Here is a 27,911-nt window from a genome sequence, read left to right on the forward strand (position 1 = left end):
CCGCGCTCACTCCTGCCGCGGCCGCACGCCGTCGCCCCGGGGCTTTTCCAGGAGGCTTTGGGGGGCACTGGGGAGCGAAGGGAAGGGAAATGGACGGGTCGTGACAACCGGCACAGCCGGGGGAGCGGAGCACTCATGGAGAGGCACGAGAGAGAAGCTGGAAGCAAGTGAGAGTAACTAAAGYCAATATTGCTGTGGGAGCCAATTCACCACCAAGCCGCAAGCTAGAGCATTTTTTCCCCCTTTCAGTGTCTTCTCACTGAGATGACTATCTGAGCACAATTTTCATTCCTGCTTTTGCAGCTGAAGTTTAGCTACRAAGATACATCATCTCTGCAACCGTCTCCTCCTAAGTACAAGGGAAAAAAATGATACCTCTGTAAAGCACTTCAAGAATTCCAGATATAAAATTACCTTATAAATATTTTAACGAATAAAGAGATGCTTCCCAAGTACACAGAGCAATATTGCTGAGATGAAGGATCTTGCTGCCATCAGTAATGTGAAATATAAACTTTTCCTCTGAGAAGCCAGTCGTGAGTTCTGGGTCCAGTTACTGACCCCAGTGTATACGTACCACACAWGTATCTTTTGCTTTGGACGAGATATATATTACCCAGGCTAAATCTTACGTTTAGTTTTAAAGATAATACAGAGAAAGGGAGAAAACAAAAAAAGATACCTTGGCAAATATAGTCTTGACATAAATGGGCAGGTCTCCATGGGGACTTCCATACCCCCCTACAATACTAAATCCCAGTCCATCAGAGCCTTTCTCCAAAGTAATAATCTTAGGTTGAGGTGCTCTGAAAACACAATAAATATCAACTTAGAAGAACAAYGTCTGTCTCTTGGGACTTTCTGTAGAAGGAACACTTAAAAGAGACATTTATCTATGGCGAAGCTTTTCATACAACCACAAACCACGACTCTGTCCCTGTGCTGAGACACAGTACTGTGCCGCCCTGAGCTCAAAAGCTGCTCCATGCACTTCAGCTCCTCGCTTTGAAAATACTTACTTTAAAGAGCACAACAAGCGCACTTCATCTGCGATGCAGGAGTGAGACTCCTCTAGCTTACAGCTGCAGCACATATTTAAGCGGGTTTGCTCTCTCACTGGTCCAGATGTCGCCTCCAGTATGGTTAAGCAGGAACTGCAACAACTCCCTAGCAGCGTAATTTTATTCTATGATTTTGGAGGAAAGAGCCAAATGGACAAGATGCAACCGGGACACCCGTGTTTACAATCTGAGTGATACTGCAGGCTCTTCCAGCTATTTGCAAACGAGCTAAATTCCATGTATGTCCCTGTGCCTTGTGTTGTCAGTGCTAGCTCCAGAGAGCAACTTGCTCAGTGCCTTACCTGGGCCCTCAATTGCTCTTCAGGGGCTTCTACTGTCTACATTAAGAAGGGGAAGATTTTAGGTGGAACTGAGACCACTCAAATTTTATCTCAGATTTTAATAACTTGTTTCTACATATTTAGAAAGCATTAGTCTGGACAAAAGCTGTTTGGCATCTTTCTTCTAAACAAGGCACAGTCTATGATGAATAATAACTATCCATTTCTTTATGGAAGAACGAAGCCATATGTCTATCTAACTCAGTGTCATATTTTTAAATTTAGATTTCCTGACTATTTTGATAGAAAAAGAGAATACAAATCCTTTTGTGAAGTAAGCAATTCTCCTTTCAGAGCAGCAATAAAAACAGTATCTCATATCATAAGACTAGTGAATGCAGCATAAATAGCTTAACTTTTGTACTCAAAACCCCGGAGACAGGGCAGCAACTTGCACCTCAGCTTCTTAAAATAAATATAATGGATCAACGCACTAAAATCAAGAACATAGTAATGCAAATGAACCAAAATGAAGATCAAATGAATTTCAACATGCTAAGAAGAATGCTGTAAATTGTGCTAAAAAACATGATGGAGGATGTTGCATGGCCATGGGAGGGCTAGATCTCTAATTTCTATCACCACATTAAAAAAAGTACGCTATGTAGAAAATTTATTAAGCAGTTGTATTATTACTGTATAGCTAAACATATTCAAAAGATAAAGAAAGAGGGTTCTTGGACATTATTTTGAAAGATCTATCTCTGGTACCAGTTTTTTGAATAGCTCTCATCTCAGTCTGCCAGCTGTGATCATAACTCGTTTCAGGCAAGGAAGCCAACAGACAAGGGCAGACCCAGCATGTCAGGAAACACGAGAAAAGCGGGCAGGTGAGGTTTTTTTGGGGGGGAGGGGGAGGGGGGATCAAGAACAGGTGCTTGGAAACACATTTTGTGCTTATTTACTCAAGCAGTTTCCATTACCAGGTGAAGATGGACATAAGTCCAAAATCAGCTCAGAGAAGGTAACCGTTACCATTTTAAAGGTGATAGAAAGTTAGGCAAGAGAGAGAAGCAATGGGAAGAGACCTCCTTCGCCACCCTAGGCTTTTCCTTTGCACGAGGCACAGAAATGCATCTCAGCTAACAGACAAAGCTCAGACTTACTCAGGATCTTCACAAGGATGCTCCGATGAAGAGTTAAGGTTGCATCCCGCAGACATGCTCTCCAGCTGGGTAGCAATGGCACTGATGTTCGTATCAGCCACAACCTAAACAAGAGCACGCAATGAAGTACTGTGCATGGTCACCTCCTATCAAAGACATCTGTGCTAATTATGTAGAAGGTAGCCAGTCCACTAGGAAAACCACATATTGATGCGTTTCAATCAAATGTCAAATCTAAGTCCTACTCTCTTAAATTTCCTACTAATGCTAACTTTGCTCTGAGGTTTTCTATTGCATTAACACGACTGCCGCACGCAGGACAGAGGGAATCAGTCTGTGGAAGATGAGCAGAAAGAGGTTGCTTTGCCAAGGAGAACGGTGCATCTTGGAGTAAACAGGTGGTGCCAAGGATTGACACGGGGCATCAAAGTAAAGGTCTCTCACACAAAGCACCTCAGCCTTTGACAAAGGTCCCAAGAGTCTTTTGGACAGTTTGGCCCATGAGGCAAAAGCCCCGAACGCCCTCAGTGCAGATTAGCTGGAAGCGAGGAGACGAAGGGCTTCATTTCCGCTCCTCCAGCCCCTCCGCTCCTCCTTACATAATCTCTGATATAGCTTGTTTGCTGAGCAGGGAAAAAATTAATCCTTTGTTTCAATTTTTCTGCCATTTCTCCTGCAATCCCATCACAACCACTACAGGCAACAGACTCGATTTCTTCAGCTTCCCCAGCCTGGCCGCTGTATTATTCTGACATCATCCTGAATTACCATCACCAAATAATTCATATAGTTAATGACATTTTCATGGGTAATGAGGCAGCAAACTTGCACAAGCTTTTTGAAACAATCCTGTGAATGTTTTGTAAGTTAGTTACCAAGAGAGCTAGTGAATAATGAGGTTCTGAGAAAGGGGTTCCTTCAACACTGAGGTCTGGGTTTCGCTATCCACAGGGGTTTAGCCTCCTACGGAAGGATCTCGCAGTATGTAGGCCCGATGGGTTCGTTAMAGACAAAGGCTCAATGGCTGCTCTAGATTCTTGCTGCTGTTAAGCTTTCACTGCATGCTCATTTTCTATTCTTTTCTTTTTCTGGAAAAATTTGAGGAAACCACCATGAAGGGTGTTGGATTCTTCTAAGTATTCACAGCCGAAAGGACATAAATTTCATAACAACTATGTGTAGCAATAATTCCCTAAGTCCATCTCCTTGTGATGAGATATTGTGCTGCGCTTGATGCTTAAAGTACAGCACAAGAGTCTGGGCCAGAGACAGTGACAAATACCCAATRTTGGTAGCTGTATTTTCAAAGTTACTCTAGCTATCTATGGCCTTATTCTATCAAAGTTAATGGGCACTTTTCCACTCCCTGCTGTGAACATGGCTTAAGGGAAACATAGCTTTTCAAAATCAAATAAAAAATCCATTATATAAATAACCCATTTTAAAAATATGCTCACAATTCTTCCACAATATTTTCTCCTTTTTAATCAATTAGAGACAAGAAGGTTTATGGCATTTTTCAAGAAAAAGGGGGAAAAAATCAGTTTTCCTGCAAATCTCACATCCCAGGACTCGGGTTCCTGGGTGTCCTTACTGAGGGCTCCGGCACACAAGACGGCTGCCCCAGCTCAGACAGAAAAGGTGCCATCAAGTTTCTTTCCCATTTCAGTGGAGGAAAAGAGTGCCAGTATTTCCCRTATTTTGCTGCTAAATAAAATGAGGGCAGAATAAATCTATATTCAAAAATCTTCAGCTGGCACTAAGAATGTATCAGAGTTCAATAACCTTGTAAAAAAGCTTCCCCTTATCTCATTACTACACCTGCAGAAAAGAAATTAAATTAAACCAAAGCATCAAAACAGCCGGAAGGGATGATTGTTCCCCTGAGACCCTAATCTCCCATTTGCAAACAGCATTTGCAAACTCCTTWACCATCCTTCCCAGGCCGTACTGATAATAAACCTTTCCACGCCACTGAACACAATTATCTGACCTTTCAAAGCAGTTTGCCATGAAGTGGTCTAACCTGATAATAAATAGAATTACCTAATGACACATCAGTCATGATTATCACGCTGATAGGATTATTCCACTTATATTGTTTTAATAAAAAAGCAATCCAGTGATTGAGAAGTACCTGTGGTTAGCACGTAAGGGAACCGCATCAGCACGCGTACAGCGGGGCTTCCACACTACTCCCCAGCGGCATTAAAATATAACCTCCCAGCCTCACATAACAGGTTTTTAATACGGAAAAACAGACTGTATTCTAGCAGAATAAACCTGTGTCATCTGTAAAAAGTATTAAGCACGTTTTAAGCTGCGCAGCAAAAAAGTGGAAGAAAACCCCTCAACTGACAAACCAGAGACATTTCTAGAACAAGCTCTTTGTTTGTGCAAGCGAACAACTGACAGGGTGCTTCATCAGGAATATTTTTAAATACACGGTGACGTACAATATTCTGTATTACAGCTTTCAAGATTAGCAATTTTGGGTTCTGCAGCAAGCTTTCATTTTCTATTCAGGGAATACTGTTGACATGAAAAGTGAAATTACTCAATGTTAGTAACAATATGATAACTATAATTTAACAGAAAATCCTCAGCTGCTGCCTAACTGTGTAGTTCCTTTGACTTCAATGGAAGTACACAAATACGCCATCTGCTCTGGAACTGGCTCATCACTTACCAGGTCAGCAGTTCATGGACAGACAAAGCAAAGAATAAGCAAGTCTAAAACTAAGTTTGTTATCATTCTATTTCTTTTCGGCATTTTTAATAGTTGTATTCATTTTGCAACGCAAAGTAAGAAGCTTACAACAATGTCTCAAGACGCGTTCAAATCCAATATGCTGTGACGATAAAGAAAATTAGAGTAGATTTTAGCGGCATGTCTTAAGCTTGTTTTCTAATTGTTACAATAATTCTGCAAATGAGTGGTAGTAGTATATTTAATTCTCTCTGGCAAGTATTTTTCCCATTTCTTTGTGTAAACATAAAAATAAACTAAAGATGAATATACTGGTAAGCAGCAATTAGAGCCAAAGTGGCAAAACATGTCTTGCTTTTAGCTAGCAATATAAATGTGGCAGCAATAACACTTTTTTTTCTCTCAAGTGTTGTTATTCATTACCTATAGAATAATCAATTCTAGATGGCACCATCTTAATTATGATGCTATCATTTACACTAAATGCAGTGTGCATTTCTTTCTTCTATGCCTTTCAAGAACAAGGGAATTACCATTGTGGACAGTTTGCTCACAGTCTAGTAGCATGCACATACACATAAACACACAAGTAATTTCTTGTTCCTAGGTAACTTCAAATTAAAAAAAAAAAAAAACTTGGAAGCTTGTTGATTTATGATGTGTAGCAACAAGTTATTTTGTTCCTTTTGTTATGCTTTTATATAATCATGCTCACAGCCTGTATGGGTGGCAATAAAGAATTTTTGAATGAAAATTATTTCTTGCTTTCATTCTGTGTAATTCCCATCAGCAAGCACCCTGCAATTCTGTGATGCCTTGTGCCAGTGATGCTTAGGATTTTTTTTTTCCCTGAATGCCATTTATCTACCCTCATGCAGCTGCATGTTCAATTTATCACCATACCTGCAGGATAATGCTCCCATAAGCATTCTTTAGTAGATTAACAGCATCTGCATGAGACAGCCCATCCAAAGGTTGCCCATTAATACTGACAATCCGATCTCCAACCTGAAAGTACAACAGTAATGGAAAATTACCAGCATTAGGGAAAATTAAAATTAAGAATGCTTAAAATTCCTCGTGAACTTGGCACAGCACAGTCATGCTTCTCTTTTCCAGGATCCCTTTTGTCAGAAGTCTGCATTGCTAGTGATCATTTACCATTCTTAAGGGCGAGGACGATGTGGATTTTTTAAATGTAACAGCGCACTCAGGGAAACAAAAGTGGCTTGCATTTTACTTCTTCCATTTGCAAGCAAGGGAGAGAGATCTTGCCTGTTGTTTTTCCATTCAGAGGATTTATTTGAATCCATGTGTGCATACAAGTTTGTATTCTTATAGATCATGTATGCACATGCTGAACGCAGTATAGGAAAGCAGGCACTTTTGATATTAATCTAATTATCATTACGATTTTTTTTTCTTTTATGTGAAACCGATTCTGCCCTGGCACGTAACGCTCTGTGCAATTCCATTAAAGGCACTGCACGAGAGTAGTGGCATTTGCTAATGAATGTCATGGTACAATTGGAGACAGAGTTTTCCTATGTATCTGCATAATAATTCCTTTAAATAATAAAGATTCCCTGAAACTTTCTCCGGAACTATGGAAATATTCACCACAGTCATTCCTGGAAATCCAGCTATCTGTCAAGGAACATGTCCATGTTACCCTGCATGTAAAACGATTCCCCTTTTCTTGTGGCTTGATATTATTAYGGTCTGTTTTATTTTGGCATTTCTTCATAAAGGCCTTAGGACCAAACAAGTAGTATCTGCTTTGTCTGAGCTCTAAGTGATGCCCAGCTGCAGCCCCTGAGCCTGCTCCTCCTCTCCCCCAGTCTGGGTAGAGGCACTGCAGAGCTTCTGCCTTGTTCCTTGCTGCTCAAATATGTTAGAAGATTGCCGTAAATGCATTTACATTCTATATCATAACATTACTTTTCCATGTGGGCAACCACTGCAATTATCCTGGGATGCAACATAATCAAAAAGGGAGAAGAAGGGCTTTTTTTCTCTGTTTGTTTTTAAAGAAAGAGTAGCCTGAGGGGCAACTATCAAGGTAGCAATCATACACAGGAGTGTTTGAGGCTCCTTTGCCAGAGGAAACACAGTAGACGCAGCAGAAAGTACTCAGGGGACCCTTCTACTCACTCTGAGTCTTTGGGTACGTGCAGCCACGCCACTGGCTTGAATCATAGCAATGAAGATGGGAATATCTCCTAATGGACTTCCCTTCCCTCCTGCTATACTGATACCAAGTGCATCATTTGGTCCCTAAAGCAAAACAGAAAACATTTGCAATTGTAGCAACTTGTAGAGGTCAATGTTCAGGATGCAGCAACACCTGATCCTCTTGGTTTATGGAAGAGGCAAATAGGCAGGTCTGACATATGCACACACCCTCACATACACAGGCCCCRTTATACAGGCATACATTCAACAACATATTGCAAACAAAAGTAATATTGTGATTTTACTCTGAGAAACATGACAAAACTAACAACTTCAGTTAAGGTGACAGCTTTTTAAGTTGACAGAAAAAAACACACTGACCCTTGTTATCTCCACAGTCCTTGGGCCCATATCTGCTCCTCCTAATAAAGAAACAAACAATTAGTTTCTGTAATTAAGAGATAATATAATTAAGAGATAACACTGTCAGGTGACGATGGTCCCTTGCTGCTTAGTCAGAGTTATCACCAAGCAGGAGCAAAGCCTCCCCGTGCCAAATYGGGCAGCGCTGCTCACGTGAGGGGGACGGGATTTGTGTTTCACCGGGAGATGAATACAGCTGTAATGGCTCTGTCTGGCGGATGCCACTGTGACGCCCGTTGTAGCAGAGCCCTTGCTCACTATATCTACTGAATAGCAGCACTCTGCCGGCCTAAAGAAAAGCCCTATTGTGCACTTCACTCAATTAAAAATTAGYTTATTATTCATAAATCACGGTGTCCTTACCACAAAGGCTAGSGCACTTCTGGTCTGAGACTGCTGAGGTTCCACTGATTTCCTGTTCTAATTTCTGCTGTATTAGTAAATAACAGACAGCCAGGAAGTCTGGCTGGCATATATCTAGCCACAGGACATTTAAAAGTACTCACAACATTAAAAAAAGAAAAAGAAAAGGTGAAAAAAAAAAGACTGGGACACTTCAAAGGAATCATCTGAACCGGGACTCAATAGCCTACAAGTTGATGGTGTGTTAGGTCTTGGGCTCTGCTACAATAATCCCTAATTCTAGCAGCTTTAATTAAAATTATTTTAAGAACCCTTTAGAAGGCAGATAGAATTAGCYTTTTTCATGAGTCAACAGCTCTTACCAACACGTGTCAGTATTTCTCCCTGCCACACACACGTCCTTGTRTAGATACTGTTGTGAATACACCAGGCAGGATTGTGGAGGTGCRGCCAGAGACAGCGGAAAGCCAAACCAGCGCGAAGCGAGAATCAGCCTACGCAGCCRTGTGCTGTTAGTGCTACAAGGCCCTTCCAACCGGCTCAAAGGAGGCTGCTCAACCTGCCACACATCATCTTCCGTGCRTGCAAACGGCCGCAAGAAATGTCATCTGCTTCTGCCCATGAGCAAATAAGGTTACGACTTTCTGACACAGGCGGGAGCACACAAATGTGYGGGCCCTCCCCAACCTGCTGTAGGCGGTAGATTTAGCACTGGCTAAATCTGCTAAGTGCAAACTGGGCTTGCAACTTTTTCATTACAAAATGCTATTTTATACATTCAACAGGGTAAAAACATAGTGGTGGCAGCTTTACCCACTGAGAAAACTGTTTCTGACATCAGAGAGCATCCTGCTTGTTCTAAGCCTCCAGCATGGATGCCTGGGAATAGCAGGGTGCAGGAATTTTACATTTCAAATAGAGAGACCATTTCTCTACTAGTATAAATAAAAATAATGTAATCTGCTGGAAAGTGTCCAGGGTCTTAAAATATCAGCAGTGTATTTTCTGGGAGGCTGATTGGGAAAACCAGATAGAAGTATTAAATTTTACTTTTAAACCAGCACAAAAATAAAGCAACACTGCAGGTAACAAGAAACTTTTCTGACAGCTGTCTAGGTGATACAGGCTGTCTCCAACCTGTTATACCTGAGTTCCTGTGAGAGACATCTGCTGAAGATCTCTTTGTGCTGACAAAATTCTGCAAGGTAGAGATGACCGGAGCAAGCGCAGGACGGAAGTGACTGTGGACGCTCTGYTGGCTCACCTGCAGGTAAAAATAAATCAGAAACTCTGAGTCAAACCCAAGTGGTAACTTTAAAACAGTCCTTGCAACATAAAGGCCCAAGCATGCTCTCAGCCCACCGGACCAGAAATACCGCGCCAGGCATGCAAGCGGAAACCCCTCCAACTTCATTTTTGAAGAGGAACCTACCAGAACCTGTCCCTCTGCTGTGGGCACAGGTATAGTTTTGCTTGCAGTACTAAAAGGTGCATTTCACTCCTTTACGTATATACCYGAGGCTCAGCCCCGACCCAGAGGCCACGCGATGTCGGACCGACCGCCCCCGAGCCCGTTCGCAGCCTCCCGCGGAGCCAGGGGCGGCTGCAGCTCGCCGACGGCTTCGCCACGATGCGCCGCGCCGCGCGGCGAGCGCGTCTCGGGGCCCTGACGGGACGGGCTCGCGGCTCCGCTCGCGCACCGAATGCGAAGGGCCGTCCCGTCACCGGGTAGCGATCCAGAGGCTTTGCTGGTTTTGCTGTGGTCCACCCTGCTCCTCGCCTTTGACCAAGGACCTGCTGTGACTGTCTGAGTAACAGCCCCGTGCAGAGGAACAGGCTGGTATTGCAACCCGCAAAAGGGAAGGCTCCAGAGAAACCTGCTCCTGGCCTCTCATTTCCAGCACTGCTTCCCCCTACCTCCATCTCTGGCTTTATCTTCAGGGTCTCCCCTCAGAGGAAACATCGGTACCAGTTTAGGAAGTGCATCTGAACCAGAGATTTCGCTGAGGGCCAGACTTCTGCAGCTAAGCTGCCTTATACAGAGCAACGAGCTGGTCCACACCGCTCAGCACAGGGCAGAGCTTCCTGCCTCCAGCTGTACCAGGCGGCGAATCGAAAGCTCTGGCAGCACTTCTACGTGACCAGCGCACAGCTGCCGGTGGCAAACAGCAGGCAGAGCCCAATTTCCATGTTCAGTCGCCAATTCACGGGTCAGTTAACACAGTTTGCCACACGTGTGAAAGGAGTCGCTGTCCTGCAGCACAAAGTTTGTAATTCTACAGCTACAGCCATGCAAYGGACACAAAAAAAGCCAAGGGAGGACAAAAGTTCTGGATGCGCTTGGCCAGCAGCTTCTAAAGCGCCACTCGCAGTGGTGCACATCATTCRGACTGATTTGCCGTATTATCTGCCAAGGTTTTTATAACAGTTGGAACTGTTTTGCTGAGAAGCATTTATTTGTTTTTTAAAATCAGCAAGTCACTTTGAAGCCTGAGTTTATTTTTCAGTAAGATGCAGGCTCTCAAGTGACTCTGCATTAAGAACAGCCATTAAGACTTATATTGAAAGAAATTAAGAAATTACCAGTTTCCCGCAAAAGCCTCCTATGCTACAAAGAAAGGGGGATGAAGTTCTCAGTTTTTAGACTGATTTTCTACATAGAATCATGTTAGATACTGCAGCATTTTGCTTCTCTTTCAGATGGGTTTTTAGTCCTACATTGTAAAATTGGATGGATAATTTTTATCCATCACTTTCTGACTCTGTTGCTGTTGCATAGGTTAGCTGTGACCAAAAAGTAATAATCAAAACTATGGTCCTTCCTTAATGCAGTCATTATCCTTTCCTTCTTTTGTTTCATTTTTCTTGCCTGCTGCATGCAGTGCAGATGTTTCTCCAAAGATACGTAGTTCTTCTGAAGTTGAGCTTAGCACAGCTGCTCCCAGATGGATATGGGTTCCTTAGCCCTTACCGACACCTCATCCTCACGGACACTGGACTGGATTGCTGCCGTCGTTTATAAAGTTATGAAAACATCCCATACAACTACAGTTTTGGCAGTCTTTTCAGGTTCTGCATGCATGACATCAAGGCAAACCTCCCCTCTTAATGACCTCACAACTAAGATTGCTTTTTTTTCCTTAAAAACATTCCTGCTTTAACTTACATTCCTAAGCTTCCTATGGCTCCTCGTCTCCTTTTCCTAAATGGCACAGTTTTAGCACTTGTGGAGGCTGGGCTGGATCCTGGTGGTGAGGCTTGCTTGGCTATCATTGCAAAGCRGCGCCTGGGAAAGAGACGTGCGTGGGAACTGTCCACCCCCAAGTCCCCAACAGCTGGCTATGTGCAGAGAGGCAGCGAAACACTCCGTGCAAYAGCACGGCTGTGAACCACAGCTTGTCTCTCTCTGGGACATCAGCAGCCTAAATATCATGGCAAAGCAGGCAATTTCCAGAMGGAAAACTCATTAAAAATCTCCAGCTTTCTCAGTGATCTTGCCTCTCTCCCTTGCAGTACCCAGATTTTAATACTAATGATATCAATGTCTCAGCTAGTGGTGGGAGGGAGAGGGGAAAAGCCCTGTACTGATGAAAAATGAATCACTGTCCTCGCTTCAGGTAAAAAACAAGCGAAGCAGGAAATTGCTCTGTGTTTTCTTTGAGAGCAAAGCAGCTCTTGTGGTTCTGTCGTAAGACAGGCAAAGATACAGTTCAGTTTAATTAACRTATTTTGATTGGCAAAACAGCTGCAGAACATACATTCAGCATTTTGCAGGTCTAAAAAATTTCTGCACATCATCATTCGAGAAAGAGATATTAAATATTTGTGGTGTGTCTCAGGAATAGGCTCCTTGAAAAGGGGATTCGTTAACAGATTCTTCTACTTAGCATTTCTGCACGACACTTAACTTTAAACACTTMACGGTTCAACACAGGAGAAGAAAATTATTGCGACTGCTCCGCATCCTTGGCTGTAGATGCCTACGGCAGGACTGAGTCGCTCCTGYGTGCTGTCCCTGTGCCTTGCCCTCCACAGCTTCTTTTACAGCTATGAAATCTGTCACTAACCTGACTGGTCTGGGATGTTTTCCGTGACGAGAGCCATGATCCAGCTCGCAATCTCCCCAGCTCAAGATGCACTAGGCCTTGGGCACACTTGGGAAAAAAAACAAAACAAAACCAAAAAAAAATCGAAAGAGAACAAACTACAGCATACAGCGTTTAAGGAGACATACAATGCGTCACGCTCTCCCGGACAGAATCACGTTTACTTTCAGAGCGACAACTCTGAAGAAACCACATGGAACTGAATTCTCAYGGCTTCAATGTTTTTATTTAGACAATATAAAAATATCTGTCCCTGGGTTTAAGTTTATCGTATCATACCTCCTGAAGCCAGCATGAATCTTTCTACTGGAAGAGCAGTTCTTAGMTTGCACCATAGCTGGTCAATTATTCACCAAAAAAACACTCTACAACAAAAAGCTTGCCACAAACAATACTCTTGAAAAACATTTCAAAACACTGCAGAAGAGGGTGAATCTGAACTTATGGATTCAACTTAGAAATACACTCTCATATAACCAACTTGAGATTTTCAAATAGGTAAATTTTGGGCCAAGTGTTGTCCCTGAACACAAAAAGTAAGGAAAAAAATAGTCCTACTCTTCAAGAAAAAGAGAAATCGTATGTAGAAACACTGGTGGTGATGGCAGCGTAAACAGTCCTCGTCTCCAGACGCAGTCTGGAGTAGAAATCGGTCAGCAGCTGCACCCGACTCTTCGTTTCACCCTTACTGTGGGATGTCAAGCCCGGGTGTCCTAGGGGAGAGCCAGCCCCGGGCACGCGCAGCCCGGCCAGCCCAGGCCCTCTCCTGCAGCTTACACGCAGCGGCAGCCACGCGCTTTCTAACGGAAAAGGGCAAATTCTCTCAGGCCTGAGCGCTTCCAAGTCCAAAACCACTCCTGCAGGACAAAAAGCTGTGCAGAAAGGGTTTTAAGAAGCAATTTTGTACTTGTAGGTTGGTACAGCAAAGCCAAAGGCACTTCATATAAGCACCATTCTGATCTGTATGTCTCTCAGGTTTCATAATATTTTTCTAATGCATGAAATATATGGCTGCTTTTTTTCAAATAAATGTCTAAATACTGCATGTGTCTTTGTTTTCTCACTTTTTATTATCCCCACTTCTAAATATACAGAGAAGTGATTTTAAGTGAATCTTCCAAAGTCATTTCAGATCAAATTTCTATCTGGGTAATCACTCTGAGTTGTCCTGTCTACGTGTAAATAGCACTTCAGGATAATTACCTTGCACTATGTCAGTAACTGCAATTCAATATCTTAAGATGTATTATGTACTCACCTTAAGTATAGTGGCAACAGTCTCTTGTGAGGCATTTCTCATATCCTCTCCATTAACAGACAGAATCTGATCTCCTTGAATTAATCTTCCATCTAGGTCTGCAGCTCCTCCTTTAACAATGTCAGAGATAAACACTCCACTTCCATTTCTGACAATGCAAGAAGCATATGGCTAATTACACAATCCAATATTCTTTGAGAGACCAATTTAGATTACTTTGGAAAAAGAGACATTCAAAAAAAAAAAAAAAAAAAAAGAGCAGGGGAAGAACGAGTTATACATCCCATTCAAGCATTTGAGTGTAAAAATTCTGCCAGTTTTAAAATCAAGGCATGTTTTACTATTTTTAATGCTACCTTTTCCTTTGAATTGCTAGTTCTGACTGCATGATCCATAAACACTCCTGAAAAATAGCACCTGTATGAACAAACCACCATGGATCAGTATAAGATAGTGTTAAACTATCTCCTGGTGTGCCTGATATGAATTATGCAGCTCTAGATTTTTTTATTATTATTATTCTCCCTAATGGTTCAGCTCATTTTTTTTCTCTAGCAGCTTGGAGGGCCCCCTCCCGCCCAAAAAGGAAAGCAGAGAGAAGTCTGCAGAAAAGACTTTTATAGTTTGCACACGAGTTATGCAGCAGAAAACCCAGCTTTGTGGCTCTCCCTCTGCAGCAGGCAGTGAGGCTTGCAGGAGCAGGAAGGTGGCTGGCCAAGCGGAAGAGGGGAATAAGCAGATTTATTAGCTTCAGCTTCCTTGCAGGGGCTTCCTTTCCTAGCCGTCGCAGCAGCCCTCCATGCCCGGCCCCAGCYTGGGGCTCAGTACGACGTGAGCCGATGGAGAACATCATGCAAAGAGGGGGCATTTGGTATCCCTCACTCTAAAGGACACAGCACTTCGCAAACYGAATTATACAGGGGTATCATTTAATTTGCTTCACAAGGTGGCAACCACAACCGAAGCTTTTAGCAGCAGTACAGAAAGTTTTGCACAGAAGCAATAGCAGGAGGGCTGGAGGCCGCGATAACCATCTGCAGGGTAATTTACATAAGCCAAATTAATTATCCAGCCTGCAATCTGCTCACAACACCTGGGTTAAACATCGCCACTCTTGTCAAAAAACGGCTGTGGAACCTTTACTGACCATACGCAGTCAGGATAATGACATGATGATTTGTAATTGAGAAAGTAAAATTTTTTTTGGCAATACAGAAGAGCAGCCAGGTGATTCTCACGCACCAGGACTGAAAGAGTGCTCGCTTGTGTCATGTGAATCTCTTCTAGCAAGGAAAGACTTAATCTATCAGTGCTCTAGTTCAAGTGACTTAATAGCAATGGTTTAGAAATACATCAGTAAGAAGTCACATTTTATTAAGCAGTTGCTAGCTACCGCACTATCTCTGATGCTGCTCAGTGCTCCCAGAACTACTGTCCCTAGAGCTCCACGGTCACTCAGGGATCTTTCAGGATTCGCGTCTAACCTTTTCATCAGCCTCCTGTCCTCCACTGAAAGTGGTCACTTTGAAACAGAGTAGGATCTAGATCTAACAAATTCACTTACAAAGGTATATCGTGGCAGCTGGAAATAGGAAGTCTTTTTTCTATTTTGAAATCAGAGAAGCCATGGTTAGGACTTTCTAACACTCAGACAGAGGTAGGATTAATCCAGCAGAACCGTCAGCTCCCAGCTCTGCCTGCACTCCCTTGGCCGTACTGCTCAAAGCAAGACTCCCTCTCTGCAAGGCAAAATGTGGTATTTCCAAGGGAAACGGCAGTTTTTATTATATAGGTATTCTGTTCTTCTGATAGAGAACTCAGAATCAAAACCCCACGACATCCTTGAAGATATTTAAATCCCAAATTGTTGCTTGTGGAGTTTTTCCTCTATTTCACATTCTGTTTAATAGCTACAGCTGTTCATATGACAAATAGGAACATACTTCTCATTTGAAGGGCAGTCTGATTGAAGAGAAATTCTTACCGTTTTCCAGCTATGCTGAGGCCTAGCCCTCGGCCTGTCTTCTTTTGTATATCTATGTGGAAAATCTCCAGGTTTTCTTCGTCTTTGTAATGAGCTTCATCCCTGTAGACAACTAACTGTACCTTCTGCGGCGTTTGCCTCAGTGCAGTGATAGCTTCTTCGTGGTTGGCATTCCGCAGATCGATCCCATTCACCTGAAATAATCAGTGTTTTCTTTCCAAATGACATATATGAATGATCTTTTCATCACCATACTCACATCCCATCCTTGTGTGACAGGACAGATTTGTCAAGTTGATGTGCCTTGGCACTCTAATTTAGTGCTCTGATTTCCAGAGGGATGAGCTCCTGAATTTCCTCTTGAATAATAGTTCAATACCTTATGCCACTGCCTAGTTTAAATCACAATAATCCAAACATTTTGGCTTAGAAGTTCTGTGGGTGCTCTTTTCCTCTTTTTAAATGCTGGAGAAGCTCAAACGTGAGCATTGCTGCAATGCCTGACATCTGTTACCGCATGCTGAGCAGAAATGTTGTTTGTACCCTAGCTCTGCCTTTGCTGCTCCTGCCAGAAAGCTGTGCCCCGGGCCACCTGCGACGGGCTGCTACTGCTCCTTCTTGCCTCTGGGAAAGCCGGCAGAGACAAACTAACTCTGTTCACATTTAAACCCAAACAACCATCTCGAACRACACTTCATTCTTAGAATTATACGGTGCGATGTGCTCCTTTCAACTTTCTGGATTGCTCTCTTTTTTCCTGGATCTTTACAGGTATCAGTGTTCGGATTCCTTCTCCCCCAGATTCATAATGCGCCAAGGCAAAGCCACAGGGAACCAGAACCGATAGCAAATGGCCCTGGCAAAGGCTAGACAGGACGTACGTACTGGTTATTTTGCTTTGTTCCAATAGATGGCACACCAGACCACTCCTGGAGCACTCAATTACACTTCCCTTACAACAACCTGAAAATGCTGTAGCATTTCAGGATTATCAGATAGAACACAAAGTTCTGATTGAACGGTGGAGAGCTACAAAACTGTTGTAACTTGAAGTTCAGCCTCCCGCTTTGGGCAAGCTGATATATGGATGCCCTTTAAGATATTTATCTGCTGGCAAAAATATCCTTTGTCGATATCAAAAAWTAACAATTCCTAAATATGTTTAAAGACTTGTTAGGAAGCAGTACAAACTGTGTCTGAATAACAACATAATGTTAACCTACTTATATAACCTAAGAAGTTAGGCAATGAATATAGTTCTCTGTTTTTTAGCAATGCAGAGTTATAAACAAACAATTCTAGATTAGGATAATTAAATCCTATTTATAGTAATTATATTATTTTGTACATATTTATTTTGTACATATTTGTTTATATACTGCATCACTATTTTTTCTCCTACTCAGACAACTACGTGTGCTTTATCATACTAATCTGAAACTAACTCAGAGTTGTCTTCTTGCTTCATTAGTACAGCTTTTAAAAGCTGAAATAACAACATTATTACAGCACACAAACATAAGCACTTTTYTGTATGGTCAGCAAAGAATTAATTAACCTTCTCCATTTTTATCACCTGGCTAATTATCATGCTCTGCTAATACACAGTTATTTATAAAATGAAAACAGCACACAGCTTTAACGCTGAAAAAAAAAATATTTTCTGTGCAAGAGCTGTAAGGACAACTCCCCAAGTGCCCCTCGCTATTTTTCTAACCCTATACACGAAAGCCTTAATGGCCACGCTGGGAATTTGTCCTGATCCGACAGCGAGGCTCTGCAAACAGCTGCGCAGCTCCCCCACCGCCTGCCCAGCGCTCCAACTCCAAACCAACCTTTCCTCCTTAACCCTTGCCGCTCTACGCTTCCACGCTCGCCTCCGGGGGAAAAAAAAGCCCGGGCGTTTCTTTGCAGAAACGATTTCACGCGTTCGCTGTGACAGCTCGATTAGGCACGAGGGGCCGGGACGGCCGAGCGGCGGCCGGGCGGCCCCGGCCCGCGGTCCGTCGGCGCCGGGGCGCGGAGGCTCCCGCTGCCGCGCCAGCCGCTCCGCGAGAGCTTAAGCGGACGAGCRACACYGAGCTGCTGGGCACAAGAGCCGAACCCTAACTCACCCACTGCCTGGACATTTAAATTTAATATAGCCTCCATCTGTGTCTTCAGCTTAGAGGAACATATGAGAAAATATCAATTTGTTGATAGCACAGCTCCTACTAAAAAAMCACTGTTTTCCTCACAAGAAACCTATTTTGTAGCAAACACGAGCATCTACAAGAAACACAAAGCACCCGTGTACGCACAGAGACGCTTCRTAACTCGCTTACCTCGAGAATTTGGTCCCCAGCCCAAAGCCTGCCGTCCCTCGCGGCTGCCCCTTCCTCGTAGACCTCGTGGATGACGATGGCGTCCTGCGGGAACACRGCGGCCGCGTCAGCTCTCGCCGCAAGCGCCGCGGCCGCGCCGGGCTCGCGTGCTGGGCTAAGAAAACGAGCGCCGCGGCCAGAGCCCGGATAGCTCAGGACAAGGGTAGAAGCGTTTTGTTTGCCGCTTCRAGGTAGTCTTGCCCAGAACGTCTTTTTACACTTCTATCATTTTTATACCTTGGCATCAGCAACACCTGAACTCAGTGTGAACTATTCCATTAATACCATCCACTTTTTATGATATTATTTAAAACCAGATTCTTTAGAGCTATGAACATTTTTAGGGACTTGGCAGAGACCTCTGCTTTAAGCAAGAACCGAATGCCTTGTGGTAAACAGCGCTGGTTAAATCTGTAAGAAATGAAATCCAGAAGAAACGAACAATAGCAAACGTTAGTTTATTACTGAGGTTGGAAAATGTAGGCAGTGGCAGATGTAGCTTCAGGGAAGGTTGCAGCGATTTAATCTTATTGCCAGCAATAGCTGTCCCCAAAGAAAAAGCCTTACAAAGAACGCGCTGTTCTCTCGCTGGTGCTTTCCCTSGGCACTGACCTGGTTTGGTTTTGTTCGGGGTTTTCTTCCCCCCGACACAAATAGGTGAACGTCCTGCCGCGGCGCTTCAGCTGCGGCTCGGGCAACGAGCAGCGCTTTCCCAGCGCCGGGAATTCGTTTTTCTCTTCAATGCCGGCACCAAAGAGCGAGCCTCAGAGGACACCAGGTTTCACCGAGAGCCGCAAAAGGCTCTGGATAACGATGCGCCGGGATTTTCCAGCTGGGTATGCAGGTATCAGATAACCCATTCTCAGGCAAACGTAACCCATGCAAACGCTCTCGCCCGCGTGCGCGGCCTTCGCCCRGGCGCAGCAGGAGCGCTGCTGGCGGGGAACGACGCGCCGTTCGATGCCGCATCTCTCGCCGCAAAGCTAATACCCTCCACGTCGCCCTACGACACCTCACCAGYGCACGCGGCCGACGCCGAACAGACACAAACCCAGCCGCCCTCGAGCGCACGCCGTGCCGAAGCCACCACGCGAGCGGTATTTGCTTTCATTCCCGCTGCACCTTGTTTAACGACGCACACTTGCACCCGCACCCGCTCCCCCGCTGCTGACGCACGGCACCGCTCTCGCAAGCCGGGGCTCTGAGACACACACACCAGTCACCGAAAAAAAGCCTGAAGGATGTGAATAGCAAAGGGATTACGGCCCACACACGCACCCGAGACGGGGGAAAAAGATTTCAATCTGCAGAAATGAGGGCAAAGTACTGAGAGCTGTGTACCAAGGGAATTAAGAAAAATCAAAAGAATTGTTTGATTAAAACAAAAGGTGACCGCAGGGTTTTGTAGAAATAACTGAAGCCGCGTTTGCCACTGGAACTGCGCTATGCAGTCACGTCCACTTCGGCAGCATAGCTGAACTTCTCAGCTACGTCTCTTAGRTCTCTCTCTGCTTATTCTTGTTTCGTTACCTCTGCTTTAAAAGCGATCRCCGAACACTAGTCAACACAAGAGACTTCTGGCTGGGTGAAAGCCAATAGGGTGACAATGATACGTATTTTTTCATCCGAGGCTGATCATGGATAGCTTTGAGAAAAAGCTGAGTTACAGACTTTGTTTTAGGGCTTTGATAGCATGTTTCATTTTTACCTTTTTGAATGCTTTACAAAGGCAGGCATTTACAAATGGCCAGTGAGATAATACAAAATATTAACCAGCTTATTCAGAGAGCATCATTCAACTGGATATGCCAGGGTACTGGCTGAACAAGAGGCTCACTAGCAAAATTGCACATGGCCATGTAACAGCAGACTGGGTATGTACACACAATGGTCAAATTAGGATTATTTCCTAACCTCAGAGCAAGGAACCTTCAGTTATATTCCCTGAAGTTTGTTTTCCATTTGTGGTTGCTTTAAAAACAGTCAACATACCAGAGCTAGCAGCATGTACCAGTAATACATGTAAAACCACACATACCTAAAGCTTAGCTTCAGGAACTATTAAATGTTATCAGTTTGAATAATCTGCATCATCTAATTGAAAAGGCAACAATTCAGTATTACAGTGGGGTTCCTGCTGGTGCTATGAGCCAGAGCAGCCTCTAAAAATACATGTGGCACGAGAAGAAACATTCCTGCTATATCTGTGCTTACTCTGAAGAAGGAAGCATCTAACTGACCTGCCAAAATACTGTTTTTCTTAACTAGTTTTTTTTAAACTAGTGCAGTTGAATCAGTCTTACGAAATAGATTAAAAACATAATGAAGCACTGTGTCCATGATGTACACTAAAGATTTTTAAATAGATCATCAGCATAAAGATGAAAAACTCACCTTCCATAGCTTGTAAAGCATTATACATAGACATCTTTCCACCTATACTTCTGGTATAGGTATCAGCTCAAAGCATATTTAATTCAGAAATAATATTTTCCCATTGAATCTAATGTAATCTAGATAAAGCCTGACTTGTTTTGATTATCCATGATGAGCCATTAAGAAACTACTGATACTATTAGTCAAACATTTTAAATGTATCAYCATTTAAAGAATTTTGAACACACAATAAAGATATCCAATGTAATACTCTAACCATCTAACAACTGAGCATCACTCTGTAATGACTCTACTAACATATCAGGGTTTTAAGATATAACAGACATCTTTGGGTCTGAGAAAACAAACTAGGATCTACTCTTACTAAACGAAAATGCACACTACCAAGGAAACAGTCTTTGACAAAACATTACACAACAAAAATAAAATGTAGGAGGTTGTCCAGTAGAAGCTTAAGGTATCATTGCTTTTGACAACGAATACACAGCCTTCACTAGAGTCCCACAGCAAAAGAAACAAGCCACTATGACATATACAGAGCACATACTTAAAGCATGAGTTTTGGTTACTGGTCACCTGGAGTTCCTACTGATGGACTTCAAAACTGAGTTGTGTGCTCAGCATCTCTAGAAGTCAAGTCCTAAATAGTTCAAAATAAATCAACCGATAAAAAAGAGAAGGCGGAAAAGATGCTGATGCCCAATGAGAGGTTATGAACTTGACAATGTCTATGGAAAGATTCTCACTCCTATTCTACCCAGTCTTCTCTCAGTTTCGCACAGATTATGGCTGTGCATGATATAGCTTGGCACACAGAAACTGTTAATACAGAAGGGGGAGTAAAAACACTCTCATCATATCAAGAGGGTTATTAAAGAAAGATATCTAGCTGCTAAAAGCATATATTTCAGAGGGTTGACACATACAGTCAAAAAAATGGAGCTTTAATCTTTATATATTTTGACAAAAAATGCTTCCTTAGTCTGAGAACATTGTACAAATTAGGAATTAAGGCAAAATTTAACATTTCTCGGATGTGATGGAAGGATGCAGAATACAAGCCAGATCATATAGAGAGCACCGACTCCACACTAAACAGGCTGTTTCTGATTTCTGCAGAACATTTCTATTGAACTGGAAGAGGCAGAAGAATTTTAAAGACAATCAAAAATACATCACGGAATACCTGGAGAATTCTGGCAAAAACAAGGAACAGAAATGTCTAAAAATGCTCTTCTTGCAATGTGTATGCTTGCAGTTGTATTTTGGATGGTCTGTCTACTGGAGGCGCATCAATAACTTCAGAAACCCATGACTCTCCCAAATAAAGCTGTTACAGTGGAGTAAAGGCAATTCTTTCTCCTATTTTGCAAATACAGAATTCCACAGGAGAACAGACGGCTCTACAGTGGCAGGTGTATACCTGAACTATCCAACCATAAAACCTGTTAGAAGGCAAAGTAGAAGGGAAGTTGTCCACTACTGTTGGGGGTTCTGTTCTGGGCTGGACAATGCTTATATTGAAGGCTAACAAAAACAAAGGATCTGTAGTTCAATGAAATGAAGCTGAACATACTGTTACTATACATATTATATAGCTAAAAAATCATCTCTAAGCCAGAATAGTTCCAAAACATGGCAATAATATACCTGGTTGATATATAATGTGTGTCAAATCTATGAATGGACCATACATTTCTCAAACCTGCAGTACGGTACATTAGAATGTATTTTTTTAAGATTCAGGTTCTAGCCATGGCACAGCTATAAACAATTGTTATTGCTATTGCTTTACCAACAAAATACCACAGTTGTTACATAGTCCTGCTGAATAAAGGAAAGGCACCCAAGTGACAATTCTCATACTCATTCTGATTAAAGAGGTTCTTGGCTGATGGGAAAAATGCACTGGTAGAAAGACAAGTGCAGAGAAGTAGAAGAGTTCATTGAGTCTCTTGATTGACATCTTGAAGCATAGAGTAAATGACTACTTCACAGAAAGTGCAAGATAATCCTACAAAAATTAGCACCCCATCCAACATTGTACTTACAGGAAACACAACTTGCAAAACGTGCAAAGCATAGTCTACATAGCAATTCTGTTTATCTGCACTATGGGAATAGCCCTGAACTCTAGGGAATCTGGTCTCAGAGGTCCCCAACTGTGAATAGTTCTCCTTCTTGATTTATAACAACTTCAGAGACCCAACAGAGTGAGGATATCAACTCACCCATCAGCAGAGTGCACAAACAGAAATGCTCCGATTAAGACTTAAATTCAGTTACCAGCGACAGCTTAATCTTTATACCTTAAATGTCAAGAAGTGCTAGGGTAGAGACCTCAGGCAAGGCAGGCACGGCATTGTCTTGATTGAGCCTTGGGGAGAAAGGTGGCAAAGTCAGCTTCCTATTCAGGAAAACTACTGATTGAGTGAACCTTAAACCTGTAGAGTCATAAACAGTGGTGAGAAAGGCTCAAAAGTTGGCTGGCTATGGGCTAGGACTGCTCACACATTTGCTGCAAGTTTATAGCATCAGAATGAGTCTCTGTAATGTTTCTTTTCTTCTGTGCAGCCGTTCTTCAGGCCAAGTAGCAGCTTTCATAGCAGGTTCCCTTTCCCACTGAAAATCAGTAACCAGGCTACTGAGCTACTTGTAAATGCTGGGAGAGTGAAGGAGTAAAAAGATGCAACATACAGAGGTTAAAATTTCAAACATCATGGCTACTTTGACAAAGTTCTATGGTCGCTAGAAAGGTGGAAGAGTATGGAAGAGGAACTGAAGCAGAGAAATCCCCTCATATCTGGTGTTGACTGAATTTGACAAGAAAAGAGGTCCGAATTCTGATGAAGAGGCTTCTTGCACTGAATGTTACTTAATGTAGATCATTCACGACAGCCTATTTCCTTTAGTTGAACTAATATTAACTGTGTTTTGATGTTTATCTTCACTGTGCTATTACAGTCTTCCAGGCACCTCTGCCCTGCCAGTCCGTGAGAGCCAGCCGTTATTTTGATAGGATCAAAGGCACTTCACAGGAGAAACGTGAATCGCTACTCAACAAGGAGCACAGGAACCAGTGGCACAGAGCCAGACTAGTTAAGGCACTCAGATGGACACGAGTTGTTTGAAGATCCCAGACTATGTTTTCCAAAGCGTGTGTGGATTTAATGTGGGAATCAATAGGCAAAAACAAAACGGTCCTGGGAGTAGAAACCAGAGCCACAGTTGTGCCCTCTACCTAACAAGGCTCTCTCCACCAACACAAACATCACCGCCCATTTGTCCCAGATCTAGAGAGCATTAGGTGGCAGGGRAAAAGGCACCAATTTCCCAGAATGGACAGTTCTGGGCACACAAAACTACCTACTGCTGAGTGTCCAGGCCAAAACAGAGTTACCGATTTTGGGAACAAACATAGTTGGATAGTGCTAGAAGGCAGGTAGGTCAAACTGTTGGAATTATATGAATTTTAAGCGCCTATATCGTAATTTGGTTTGCAGTTACATGAATRAAGTCTTCCTAATAACCATAATTAGGTGCAAAACACAAAGCCTGAATGATAGTATTTTTTTGAGGAAGTAAAACAGTATGCTACATACACAACAATGTCCAGGAAAAGATGTTTTCTGATTTGATTGAGAAATTGTGTATTCCTAAGCTAACATTACACACACTTCAAACAATTGTCCTACTTAGCTACAAACGCTATACTAAATTAACATTTATTAAGGATAATAAAGCTACAAGGGTTTCTGATGACTGCAGCATTACAGACTTGCCTCTTTCCCAGGCAAGTAAAATATCATTAGTTATTTCCTTTTCAACTTCTGCAATACTTCATCCAGAGTAGTAAAATTGTCATTTCATTTTTACAGCCTAGTTCACAGATAAAGTCAACTGGTTGTACAGTGTGTTTCACTGAAGAATTAGCCCCACACAAGAATCTTTCAATAGTTAAAATAAATCCAGCTGCTGGTTATTTGTAAGCAGAGGAAATTACAGCTGTTACATTATGATCTATGATCTTCCATTCACAGATCTAAACAGAATCTAAAAGATAATAGTCCAGCAACAAAAGCTGAAGATCAACTCAAAGCAAATCAGTTGACTTAAGGATTTTATTTAATATATATTGTGCCACATATACCTCTTCTAAGACTCAAATATTTTGCAATTGCTAGCATTCACAAAACATTAACAGGCACCCAAAATCCTAAGCCAAACACTACTGTAATAAAACAGGCTATATAATGTAAAAATGTATTACTGTGTTAATGTAAAAATGCTTTAAGTTGCACGATACTGAAAAACTTCTCTACTCAAGGTCAAAACAAAAAGTCTGTTTCCCATTTAAGTACAAGCCCTTGCAAAGGATGGTGTTCACTTGCCAACTTTCATAAAAAAGATTAATCCACAACATCAATATGAATATAATTTTTCATACTAAAATACAGATTTATTTTAAGGAAGTGGATAATATTTGTATTACATTTTATAGGCCCCGATAGTTACATCTGGTCCTTATTTATTTAAATTTTATTCAGCTTGCATAATATTTTTGCTTACAGTTATATTCTCTAAGATCAGAAAAGCCCAAACCTGAAAATTCAATGGCACTATTCATTAACATTCCTCTGGTCTGCAGTCATAGACATTTGCAAGCTCTCCTTTGATTCTGAAATAATAAAACCAAGGTAATAAGATGTTTAGTGTAAAAATATATGACTTAACTCAGAATGATAGAAAGAGCTATGTTTCTATGAATCACATGCCAAAGCAAACCTAAGTTTTTCAAAATGTATACATGCTCATTTTAGAGGGAATAATAAAACACAACTATGTACTAAAACATTAACTCTCACTCATTATTTTATTAAATAAAAATATGAAAATTTGCAACGTACAGTGCATAACACAGGTTATACAGAATGTATGAGATCCTGAATGCATGAGACACATGAAGTCCAAAGCCAATGGTTTCAACTACCAGCCAGCAAGATACTCCTGAATCCTTCTTGATACGTCCTACTGCTTTTGTATACTTTTAGTTTAAGTTTTATGGTTGATTTACTCTCGTAGAAGACACTGACTTCTTAGAGCAAGACACTATTATGCAAGCTAACCAGTCAAGTAAACTCTTGCCAAAAATCTATCAAATATCCGATTTGCAGAACCTTCTGCTTTAGTTCCCACTTGTGATAACTTCGGTACAAAGCAGTTTGTTTTCTTCATGCTGTTGTACGGTAACATCCTTTCAGAATTAGAATGAGTTCACCAACTGTATTTTTGCATTATCTAACCAAGAGTCAAAGCAATTCCTCATATCTTCAAGCTAAATGCATTTACCACTGTCATCAATTTACCTTCTATTTGATAAACGTGGGTGATGGCTAATAAGTGATTAAATGCTTTTCCCTTGCAACCACAAGCTTTTTCCTCTACAATACTCAGGTTGTGATTAAAAAATTAAAGTTTTTCTGACCCTTTTTTGTTTTGCTGTTCCATTCATCGTGCAATAGACTTAACAGCATCAGTATCTATAGCCAATACATTACTAAAATCCTCCTGAGGCCCATATCCTGCTTTTCATTTGCAGCTCTAAGGTAAGCATATTCCACTGACACAGTTTTAGTCTTAGCTGTATGTGATGACTGTACAAAAACCCTTGCAGACCTCAGCTGTGTGTTAAGTAATGAAGTTATTTTTTGCCTGATTCTAAATATAACTGGGCATGGGAGGAGCAGTGGGGGGAAGAAAGCTCCAGCAGGTGAGAGCCTGTGTGTTTAGTGCCGTGGGAGCCACATCAGCCCTCACGCTTAGGTACGTCCCACTGCTGCCTGCGCACGGCACAAAGCAGAAAGCACCGTGGCCGCAGTGTAGCCAATGCTGGGTCCCAACAGCAGGTTGCTCCTAGCAAGGACACTGGTTCTCACGGTGCCGGGGGCAAACCCAGGGGCTTTAACAGCTGCAATTTAAAGTCACTTCTTTCTTAATCATTCCCTTGCTCTGCCTTAGCAACTGGCGTTTGTGCAAGGTATGATTCACCTGGACTAGACAAACAAAGCTAAATATTCCTCTGTCCAACTCCATCACGACATGCCCCATTCTCCGCTGTGAGCCGGAGAGCCACTGGGGCTAACGGAGGTCATTAGCAGCCCTTTCTCCTTTACGAGTCCTGTGTTACCAGCACTCACACCACTGAGTGTTAGTTGAGTGGAAGCATATTCTGTTACTTTCTGGAGCATTGCTAAGGTGTTTCAGTTCCCTGGATTTGTGAATGTCTACGTTTTATGGATGGAGTCCCTTAAAGTTTCTTAATTACCTTAAAAAGGCCCTTTATTAAAGCCAGCTGAAAGCAAAAGTAAAAAATATTTTTTAACTAATTCAAAATAGACAACTCAATATAAAAACCCTATATAAAAGGTTTGTTGTTGTTTTTAATAAAAAAAGACACAAGATAAGGAATGCTTCATTTTTTCTTTCTCTAAATTTCAGATAATACACACGACAGCTTTCCTAGCTGCTCTACTTCCAAACTGCCCTTAGGYGATCGGTCCTACAGTCTGTTTTTATTTTACATTGTAGGTGCCTCTGCAGTATGTAACCGTGATTCAGACTCTGTCTTCGTGCTCTCCTCCCCTCCCACGGTTTCCTACCTCAGGCTGGAAGGCACGTCCGTGTACCAAGTCTCCATTAGCCTTCAAAATGCTGAATACCCTCCAGCACGTCCCAGTGTCTTAATCGGGTCAGTAACTACAAGCACAGTAACTACAAGCAATCAGCTCAACCATTACAAGTCAATTAGTCAATCAGAAGCAAAACAGTGCTCCCATCTACTAAGAAAATGTTTGTATCTTGGAGTGAGGCCTTTTCACATACTGCCAAGAACAAAATCCCTGTAAACTGACAATATTGTTTTATACAGAATGACTCACTGCAAGTTTTTAACTGGACAAGACAGCAGCATTCACTTGCTTGGGAGAAATAACAGGGTTAGGATCTGGAGGCAAACCATTATAGGCATTTTAAGCTATTCCTTGATGCCCCGTTCTTAGCCCATTCCAACAGCAAACTTCACAAAAAGTTTTTGAYGAAAACTTCTCATCAGAGGAAAAAACTCATTATTTGAACCTACATTATTTTGCTTGAAATAAATGCAAACTTATGCAAAATATGGTGAATCAAAAGCAGAATAACTAAGGAATGTTTCCTAAATTTATGGTGAACCATTGGAATACCTGGAGCTGCCACTCTGGTGTCCTGTGGGATTGGTTACTCGGTCTGGGACCCACTGGTCCCAGACTCAGCAGCTTTGGGCCAACAAGCCATGCCAACCTGGCTTTCTGCCACTAACACTGAAGGCTGGAAGCTCTGGAGACTCCACATCTAACTAAAAGTCTCAAGTTGTCCTGTCTTGGAGCTGGAACATCAAGCACAAGAGTCCTGAGCAGCTTGCTAGGGTTTCCGGAGCGCGGCGCTGCAGCCATCGCCCCAGCAGCACTGGCACGCTGCTGGAGCCGGTCCCACGGCCGGCGGCTCCGGAGCGAGGCGCGCCGGCAGCTGCCGGGTGACAATGACATCCCTGTCAGCTTTATAGCTGCTCTTAGCCACGGTGGAGCTG

The 27,911-nt window shown here is 42.4% G+C and overlaps 1 protein-coding gene across 1 annotated transcript in view; it reads right to left on the reverse strand.

The window, feature by feature from the left end:
* PATJ (PATJ crumbs cell polarity complex component) overlaps positions 1–27,911 on the reverse strand; it is a 157,126-nt gene that overhangs the window by 4,269 nt on the left and 124,946 nt on the right. The window contains exons 34-43 of the mRNA XM_085306074.1: positions 17,852–17,935; positions 15,528–15,721; positions 13,544–13,691; positions 12,247–12,333; positions 9,326–9,443; positions 7,775–7,815; positions 7,373–7,495; positions 6,122–6,226; positions 2,509–2,612; positions 683–806 (exon numbers count right to left, since the gene is read on the reverse strand). Of these exons, the coding sequence (XP_085162200.1) occupies positions 683–806; positions 2,509–2,612; positions 6,122–6,226; positions 7,373–7,495; positions 7,775–7,815; positions 9,326–9,443; positions 12,247–12,333; positions 13,544–13,691; positions 15,528–15,721; positions 17,852–17,935 (1,128 nt within the window). The remainder of the gene's footprint in view (positions 1–682; positions 807–2,508; positions 2,613–6,121; positions 6,227–7,372; positions 7,496–7,774; positions 7,816–9,325; positions 9,444–12,246; positions 12,334–13,543; positions 13,692–15,527; positions 15,722–17,851; positions 17,936–27,911) is intronic.

The sequence above is a fragment of the Rhea americana genome, unplaced genomic scaffold (assembly GCF_003343005.1).
Source record: "Rhea americana isolate MKP2758 unplaced genomic scaffold, rheAme1 scaffold_230, whole genome shotgun sequence".
NCBI lineage: Eukaryota > Metazoa > Chordata > Aves > Rheiformes > Rheidae > Rhea > Rhea americana.